At 38.4% G+C, this 9,610-nt stretch overlaps 1 protein-coding gene across 3 annotated transcripts; it reads left to right on the forward strand.

Moving 5' to 3' along the window:
- Positions 1–5,116: 5,116 nt before the first annotated feature.
- Positions 5,117–9,406, forward strand: LOC149022009 (uncharacterized). 3 transcript variants are annotated; one of them, XM_089150211.1, is made up of 8 exons: positions 5,117–5,307; positions 5,385–5,619; positions 5,718–5,898; positions 6,244–6,381; positions 6,466–6,625; positions 6,689–6,839; positions 6,942–7,115; positions 7,905–9,406. In XM_089150211.1, exons 1-8 carry the CDS (start codon positions 5,189–5,191, stop codon positions 8,130–8,132), a joined length of 1,386 nt encoding a protein of 461 aa, XP_089006337.1. In that variant the 5' UTR covers positions 5,117–5,188; the 3' UTR covers positions 8,133–9,406. The 3 variants fall into 3 exon arrangements, with proteins under 3 accessions (XP_089006337.1, XP_089006335.1, XP_089006336.1); XM_089150209.1 differs by having other exon boundaries at positions 5,718–6,111; positions 7,905–9,402; XM_089150210.1 differs by having other exon boundaries at positions 5,388–5,619; positions 5,718–6,111; positions 7,905–9,402.
- The last annotated feature ends 204 nt before the right edge of the window (positions 9,407–9,610 follow it).

Genomic DNA, 9,610 nt, shown 5'->3' on the forward strand with positions numbered 1-9,610 from the left:
CATTCCTCTAAACAACATCACATTAGTGATTTTGAGGCTTTACACAACTTTAAGTCAAACTATTTCATTGACTATACATAGCGCTATTATATTAGCCTCATTGGACATATGTATATAAGACATAATGTCCCTCTTATTTATAGATACATGCTTCTAAGACACAATGTCTTACTTTATTTATTGATCACAACATTTACCCTCAATGTAAATGCTTATTCCAATGATCGCCAACATGTTCTTTCATTGTTACCTTAGCCTTGTGGCTTAGGATTCGACAAATTTATAAAGCCACACATGTAGGTACTTATATATAACAGTCACCTACCAACACATGATTTTACATGTTAGCTCTTGGGATTTCCAACCTTCTTACAAAGGCATATATAGTTGGTGATATTTAGTAGAACTTATATTTTTTAATTCAAAAATCATTCTCCACCACAAGTCTATACGTATCATCTTTAATTCAAGATAAATCCCAAATGCATATGAAGCATATGCCATTTTTCATCTTCAATTCAAGATGGTTCCCATATGCATATGAATTATATGTCATTTTTCCTTTTTCAAGAAAAATCAATCACTATATTGAACTTGTCTCTTAAGAAGAGACACATCAGGTAAAATATACATGTATTTTCATAATAAACATAAACCCCCCACAATTTAGGTTTATCACATATAAAATTCAATGGTCATATGCCATTGTTATGTCGTTTGAGGGTAAATCATAACCATATGATACATATTGAACTACATATGTTGTACTCTGACATTAATAGCCACCTAGGCCTAACCAACTTTGGATTTAACATAACCCAAACAAATTAGGTTCACTTGAAAGGTCGCAAGACATAAATGTTTGACACATTTGTTCCAAGTTCTCATATGTTTTATGTAGATCATTATTCTCATTGTTTTCAAACTACCACAAAAGTATACAACCTTTCACAACGTAAAGGCCACAAATTGATCCAAACCTTATAGGTACATTCAATGTTTGGCTGCTACTGGTCACTGTTTTAATTTAAAGAAACCAATAGTGGTCTATTAAGAGTCCCATGAAAACCTACGTTTTCCTTCTTTTAATAGTGGTCTCTCTAGATGATTACTAGCTAGGGGCAGACATAAAATTTATAAGCCTTTCTAGGAAATCATACAAACCCACTTTGAATCTAGAGCAAACATATCAGTCCTCCCTCTCCCTCTTTAATTAGAGAGCCCCATAAATCATAAATCATGGGAGGTTGCCCAAAACTCTGAATGAAGACCTTTCAAACTCTTTCTAGGAGTCCATTGATAACCAACCTCAATGGTTATACCTGATCTGAAAACTTATTGAAGGTTTCATAATCTAATTTCTTTCCTCTTAACAAGTTTTCAGAACAGGCCAGGTAAAACCTTCAATAAGACCAGACTCAGATCCATCATCACTGCTTCTTTTCTTATTAGAATTTTTCGTGTTACTCTCGAGAGAGTCCTGTCAGGTTTGATGATTATAAAGGAGAAAAAAATCATCATCTCTTGATGTATTGATGAATTTATAAAACAATACCCGTTCATCCACATCAGGAAGCAAAGATTTATAAACTGGGATATCGCCAGGTTTTGAAATCTCCAATATTATGCCATTTACTTTATGGTAAATTTCTTTGGTTTGGATATGGAATCCATCACCTGAAAGGAAAAGTGAGGCTTTTCCTTCATAATCTGAGTATATGTAGGAAGCATTCTCAAGAGAATTCTTTTCAAGGTATGTAGGACTGCAGTAGCTTCCCTCACATTCTTCCTTGGTTTCCATCCCATGCATATGGCTGCAAATTTCTCAAATTCTAGAATCCTGTGAAACTTACAAGCTGTCAGCAAGGCAGCCCACATCTTCACAGTAAGTTTGAAGGGAGCAACTTTAATCACTGCAAAGGCTTCATCATGAGAAATCTTCTCGGCCTAGTTGCTCAATCATGCACACATAGTGCACTTCTGGGGGTTTGATTTTGTAGTCCATGTTCATTGATTAAAAATTTTCCACCCTTTATGTCACAATCATTAGATAGTTAAGGAAAGACATGCAAGAGAATGTTATTCAATATGAATATTGCTGGAGGTACACGTCCCTCACCATGTATCTTCCCTACAACCATGGTTACAAACAAATCAGATACGCTTCATCAGTCTTAATAGGTAGTTCATCAAGAAGCTGATCCTTTAATTGAATCAATAAGAAAGTAAACCCCAACAAGATGAACCTAATTAAGCAAATGGGTTCAAGGCACCTGGTATACAGGTCTGGTAGAACCAACATGTAATGGTTCACTTAGCCCAATGGTTCTTTCAGAAAACATCAAATTTTACAATTTCCAAATAAATCAATATAATGGATGATTGTAAACCAACATAATTTGAAACTAGAAAACTGATTTTCTTTTTTATCATCCATGCTGCTACACTCGTTATAGCCCAAGTTTCCTCCTTAATCCTTATAGATTCTTCACTAATGTATGGAAAAGCATCCAAACAGTGCCATGTGGCACAAAGGTCTTCTTTTTTCTTCTGGGTTGTCATTATTTCTGGCCATTGGTCCACTCAGAGCTTCTGCTCTATCATATTAACGGCCTTTCTGGACGCCCCCATCTTAATACGTACAGGTTAGGGTGAACTTATAAACACCCCCAAAGAATACCATTTACTATCTGAGAAAAATGCAAATAATGGAAGGTTGCAACGAATCGTTGTGAACTGATGTTCAGCCACGATATCTACCGGATTTTCTATCTCTCCAGGTAACCTTATGAACCGTTTGGAGTCCGTCACAAACATGGTAATATATAGAATCTGAACAGTGCAAATTCTCTAGAACTCCTCAGCAAAAACAACAATAATATCATATTTAAGTTGTGTCATAGTGAGAAAGACTAGAGAAGACAACAACAATTGAAACAACTCACAGAGATGCCCAGTCAGACAAAGGCTCTAAGATTGATGTAAACTGATATTAGACAAAAGAAAACACGGAACGTACTAACCAGGAGGATAAAACTGGAATCATACCAATCCAGTATCTTTGACCACAACTAAGAACTCAAACAAAATATCTGTTAAATGGTTATTATCTAAATCATATCAAGGAACACACAGGCACACAGCCCTCAAAATATCTAGGCACGGAACCATAACCAATGCCTCATAAGATAATAAATATATATAAATGAAAATTCGCAGTGAGTCATCCATCCACTTGCAGAAATATCCGTAAGCTTATTATAAGGAAAATATGCAAAACTTTCATGAAAGAGCCACTGACAGAGAAAAAAAAAAATTCAGTTTAAATAGAAGCACTTCTGCCAGAAATTATAATAATAAACTCTACAGGCAGATTGTTATCGATTGCTCTCTAAAAACATGCCAGCATAAAGATAAAACAAGTTTGCTCTTGGAGTGCTTATCCAAATACTACTGTTATCGATTTATGCAAGAAACAAATTATAAAAGAAATCGATTGTAATCCCATCTTATATTCTGCCTTGCAAAAGTAAATGACAATATTCTGTATTAAGCAGAATTAGTCCGAAGTCTTATGCAATCGTTTTAACAGCTAGATTATGAAACCAAAGGAAATAATCGTCAACTTGAAGCCACTAAAACTAAACAGGAAAACTTCTAATCCTGCTACTCTTAAAAGTCTTATACGATCCATTTAAATACTTTAAACTTGTTGGAAATATATTACCACAGGGCAATCATATAAGACAAATAAAGCAGAATTATAAAACTTATCTTGATTCAAATGGCATGAACAAAACCCTTTTCGAAAGCTTTGTTATGTACATCCATCTTGATAAACGAAAATTGACGGAGTTGAAACGTGCCGGTAACGACACTTTCTTTAAGGTATTTAAACGCCCCCGAATTGTGTACACGGGTCAAGAATGCGTTTTCACCTCCAAGATCAGTCAACCCCTCCATCTCAGACGGTGCACTCCGTAATTGATGGACTAAGGGATCCGTAAAGCTACATTCACCAATTCGTTTTTTATGACACAATTTAAAGTAAACCAATGATTTTCAAAACGTTTGTGCCAAAAATAACAAACCCCTCCCACCTTTATATAAGAGAGCAAGAGACACCACTGAAGGTTGTCTCCAAAGAATATAATTTTTTTTCCCTTAAGGCATGTTTGTTAGCCACCAAACTAGCCTTCCAAAAGAGACACCTATTGGCCATTTAGGTGTCTTTTAGGAAAAGACTCAGCCTTTAGAAAAATATATTTTTTGAATTTTCAAATAAAACTATGAAAATTACAACAGCTTTTGAATCGCCATACCCATTCTGGTCTGGGGGAGTTCACATTGGGATGGATGGTTCTGCCCCTACATTCCTGGGTTTTTGGTTAATTTTTTTTAACGTTCTTTGTTTCTGATTTGGGTCAGTGTTTAATTGGGACAACCTTGTGAATCTGGGAGGGAATTGTGTTGATGTAATGAGTATGAATACCAGTTTTGACGTCTGGATAGGGAAACAAGTACTTGAACTTCTAATTTATTCTTCTGTTGAAAGAATACTAATATTGTAAGAATTCATCTGCTTTGAGTCTCTCTTGAACGTTGGCACTTGGCAAGTGCTCGAGAATGTCAACCAGGAATTTATTTTTGCCGTACAATTGTTACTGGTGTCTAGGTGACCTCTTGATCCATGGTAACGATCGAACTCTCCTGTTAGATTCCATGGGATCTTATCCTTTGATTTAGACCTTCATTTGTAATGGATGGTTGAGAATTATTCCAAGAGTTCAAATCACTTTTGGAGTTTTGTCTCATCATAGGTGGACATAAATCTGGCAATTGCATGGAAGCTGTGAATTTTTTTTTTTTTGGATTGAATATAGATGTGATCATCATCGTGGACATGGAATTTTCATTTTTGTTTCTTCTGCAACTCATCTGGGAGTGATTGCTCATAGTAGCACTTAATTTGGAAGTGATGGATTAGATAAAACTCCCATCGGAGATTTGGAGCCAACCAAATGGTGTAGGGCCTTTCTGCCAGGATATTTGGGCACGTGAGGTTACAGCCCACCAGTCTTTCTTTCCATCAATTTCTGGGCATGTTTATTTTTCCTCTATCACTGTTCTTTTTCTGAGTCTCTCTCTGTGTCTGTCTCTCCCTCTCTCGCTTGCCAGCCTCTGAACCATGGAGTTGCAGTTTGCGTCTTCGTCGCATCCCAAAAACTACGGTAACAGAAGATTATCTCCGTCGCCGGCATGTGAATACAGGAGGGGGTTCAATACTAAAATTTGCTTCCGAAACTAGTACGTAAGACATCAACTCAGCTCAAAAAATGGCCTATTACTACTATTCCAATGTGTAATTAGATCTCTTCCCACAGCAGCAGCAATGATTCTGGCCGTACCAGCCGTTCTCGGAGACATCGGGAGAAGTCGTGGCCTGCTGGAAAATGGAAATTCTTGAAAGCAGAGGCCAGAAACTGGAATGCTCAAGTGAAACCGGAGCCCATTAAAAGGCCCGAGACAAAGGGTACTGTGGTTGGTGCAGTTGCTCTGATAATTGGAACTAGTATTGGCTCCGGAATACTAGCTCTTCCGAAGAGAACTTCTTCTGCTGTACTCTCTCCCTCTCTCTACAAGGATCTTTCCCTTACTTTGTTTTGTTTTTACTATGATGCAATCTTTGAAGAGAGCTTCACCATTCCAAATTGCAGGGTTTTATTCCAAGTGCAGTGTATATGATACTCTGCTGGGGTTTTCTTCTAATTGAAGCCCTTTTGATAGCTGAGGTAAATGTGGGTTTGTTGAAGAAGCAGACAGAAAACCTGAAAGAAGGAGAAGAACTACAGGGCATTTCTGTTAGAACCATGGCTCAGGAGACACTAGGGGAAGTGGGTGGGATTCTAGCCACTGTTAATTATGTTTTCTTAGCTTATACCTCCCTGGTGGCCTATACTTCTAAATCTGCTGAGATACTCTCCCATTTGACAAACCTCCCGACTGCCGTCTCAGGCATCTTGTTCACCACATTCTTCACCATTCTCATCTTCATTGGTGGGACTCGTATCACTGACCAGGTCAACCTATGGCTTACTGCCTCCATGTTAGGTGAACATAGTAAACACAGTTTTTACTACTCCATGTAGATTCTTCTTTTTTGCCCCTTCAGTCTAAGAAAAAATTTCATTTTTTTTGACAAGTATGAACATTACTTTGGTGATAGGTGAGGCTGATGTGCAGGTTTACTAATAGCAATTGAGGTGCAGTGTCTTCTATCTGGAGGGTGGTCAGGCTTAGAGATGACTGCGAACTGGGGGAGAGCCCCAGCAACAATCCCCGTGATTATATTTTCTTTGGTCTATCATGATGTAGCACCAGGTACCCTTATGTGCAAGTCAACAAATTTAAAGTTTCATTTTCAGTGATAAATCCATGCTTTCTGACAAGACTCTCTTCTTGCAGTTATTTGCATGTATTTGGGTGGTGATCTCAGGCGTATAAGGATGTCGGTTGTGCTTGGTAGCCTCGTGCCATTGCTGGTTCTGCTTGTTTGGAATGCAGTTGTGCTTGGTCTCCCAACTCAAGAAGCTGACATTGTTGACCCTGTAGATTTGCTCATGAGGTAAGCAGACATAATTCAAGTTGATCAATTTGTTGGATGTATAACTCAAACTTACTGTCTCAGGGTAAGTTGGACTGGAGTATCTGTTATGGTAGAAGCCTTCTCACTTCTTGCAGTTGGAACATCATTGATTGGTACTCTCCTAAGCTTCTCTCAGTTTTTCATGGAGCAACTTGGTAACCTTTCATTGTATTATCCATCAAACCAAATACAAGTAACTCTCTTATCTCTGGCTAAATTTGTCCACCATTAGCATCGGGTTGTTTGCATTGTTTGCAATGATAATTTCAAATTTTCAATGGTGATCTCAATGTAGATATCAGATGGAAATCGTCAAAAAAGTAATTTGAAGGATGAGAATATATTTGGTCTCCAGAAGTGGTGGCATGTGAATAAGTTTAGGTTCATGGCAACAACAGTAGCAGTGGCTCCACCTCTGTTTGTATCTGTCACCATTCCAGATGCATTCTCAGCAGCCACAGACATTGCTGTAAGTAAAGAGAATAAATTAAAGGAGAAGCCACATATTGCTACCTGCATATTATATCGATACTGATGTTTTCTATTGCATTCCCATCCAAACTCTCAACTAAAGAAAGTGATAAAGAAATATATGGGGGTGTCTTTCTACTTTTTTCTTTTTAATTGAATTGGTAGAGCTTGTAATTAGGCTATAGATTTCATACCCATTGACATTTTGTGACACAAGAAAAGAGGGAGACAGTTTTGGGTGGGAGTTGTATTTGTGTCTCCTCAACCCTGTCTGTTATTTAGATTATGAAGCTCTTCACTGAAGAAGACCAGAGTGTAATATCCATTCAGGTGATGGATATGTTAAACTATCCAATTAGTCTTCAAGGCAGTTTTACATGTCTTGTTGCATACTGGAATGATGGGTGCCAGCATCATCTGGTGATACTTTTTGAAGTGAAAACCAGGGAAGATGGAAGATGCACCGAGCCTTAATAAAGGGTTACTGGAGTTTTTGGAACTCAAGAATCTTCACTATGTAATTAAGATGCGTTTCTGTCTGAAGCACTATCCAGAGTCTGGAAACACTTGAACAAGATCTTGCAGAGCTTCTTACATTTGTTTACCTTTTCCCACATCTAGAGAAATGTAAGGAAACCTAGATACACAAAACAGGAAGTTCTCACACAAGAAAAAAAATAATCACAGAGAAGCTCTTGAATGGGAATTTTAGTTCAATGGCTACTAAATACTAACAGTAAGGCTAGTTCTTGAATTTCCTGATCAATTTTCATTTGTATGTGATCAGGGAGGTTACTGCATGACAGTGTTGTATGGAGTTATCCCACCTGCAATGGCATGGGCGATGCTTTCCAATACATTTGATGCTGATGATCATCATGGCAGCAACAAGATGGAAAACCAGGACCAGAAGGTATTATCTAAAGCAAAACCTGCTCTTCTTGGAGTGGGTTTATTTGCTTGTGGAGTAGTAATAGAGCAGGTTCTCCAAGATCTTTCATTGTGGCATCCTTGACAGCATTTTCCGTAATCAATTAAAACTGGTTTTGTGAATGTCAAAAGAAGAAGTTGCCTTAGATTTTCCATATTGGCCCATATGAATGTTATTCCCGCCATCATCGGTGTGGTGCTGGAAATTTTCCCATCCTAGGATATTGGGAAACCCTCTCTGCGTGTGTAAGCGGTGCTCCTGGAGAGATCATGACCCTTGGCTTGCGGTTTGGAGGCTAACTGATGGATTTAGTAAAAGATGAAACCATAGTAAACGCAGGAAATACATGATAACACTGTGATTCTCACATTGACAACGAAAAGAAGGGAAAGTTGAAAATTTTCTATGAAAATTCAAAAATCCTGTAGATCAATTACCATCTGATAACACAAAGCAAGGGAGTTGCATTGCACGCTGTACCCATTACAATAAGTGTAGTAGTAATGTAGTATACTGTATGAAATGTTTACTGACACAAAAATTATACAAAAAACTGTATCAGATCCTCTATAAAGTGATTGATAACTCTGTCAAATCGAGGGGAAAACAAAGATATAAGAGAGCTAAAGAAGAAAACTAGAAATCTAGAACAGGGGAGTCAGAGAAACTCTCTTCTGGCAGTGTAACTATAATGTGCGCGGCGGAGGTTATCTTGACGCTTCTTGTAGATGATTCCCACCATGCCCACGATGAAAGCAATAATAATGACACCAATGACGATGCCAGCCTTCTGTCCACCCTTCAGTCCTCCTCCTGCCCCAAGAGACGCTTCAGAATTGGCAGTACCTTTGGAGCCGTGATTGAGGTCTTTGGCATCATTCGACGGCGAAGGTGCTCCTGTGATAGGAGTAGGAATCTGATCTGAAAGCAGAGGCGACGGAGGGGAGTTGAAGTTGGTAGAGGGACCGGGGGCTGGAACACCGGATTTGGGAAAGGGAGAAGGAGAGTTGGAGCTCAGGCTTTCAGGGGAAGTGGTTGGTGAAATCTGCGGTTGATTTGCAGAGACGACGAAATGTAAATCTGGGAAAAGTAGCAATGGCATTACAGAGAGAAGAAACGAATAGAGTCTGATATGGCACCCCATAGCCCACTTCAGCTCGAACAAGAAAGAGAAAGACGAGCAGAATGAGAAAAATATCGTGTTGTTCTTTGCTGAAATCTTAAGCAAAAGAAGATGGAGAAGGATATAAAGTATTGAGTTGAAATTCACTGTTTGGGAGAGATTTGCGGAGTTCGGGGAGAAATTTAAGGAAATATAAATTCGATTTACTGTAGTAGTAGAGAAAGAAAGAAGTCCAACTTTATTCGTAGAGAAGTTTGGAGAAGGAGAAAAAGATCCCAATTCCGAAAAACTGATTTTGTTCGGTGAACACAGGAAGTCTTGGATTGCAGTTGATATTAAATACCCTCCGCCGGCATTTCCCAACAAAAACCTGCTATTCTTTACTCCCGCCGCTATCTCTCTTTTGCATTCATGCTGCAAACTGGACCAGTTTTACTGC

The sequence above is a fragment of the Hakea prostrata genome, chromosome 3, assembly GCF_041222555.1.
Source record: "Hakea prostrata isolate BN-2017 chromosome 3, UWA_Hpros_2, whole genome shotgun sequence".
Classification (NCBI taxonomy): Eukaryota; Viridiplantae; Streptophyta; class Magnoliopsida; order Proteales; family Proteaceae; genus Hakea; species Hakea prostrata.

Bases quoted from the DNA above. Each gene is read 5' to 3' on its own strand.
- LOC149022009 (XM_089150209.1), top strand. From the start codon at position 5,189: ATGGAGTTGCAGTTTGCGTCTTCGTCGCATCCCAAAAACTACGGTAAC. The intron at 6,382-6,465 runs GTACCCTTATGT...CTCTTCTTGCAG, and splicing joins CTATCATGATGTAGCACCAG to TTATTTGCATGTATTTGGGT. The intron at 6,840-6,941 runs GTAACTCTCTTA...ATCTCAATGTAG, and splicing joins ATCCATCAAACCAAATACAA to ATATCAGATGGAAATCGTCA.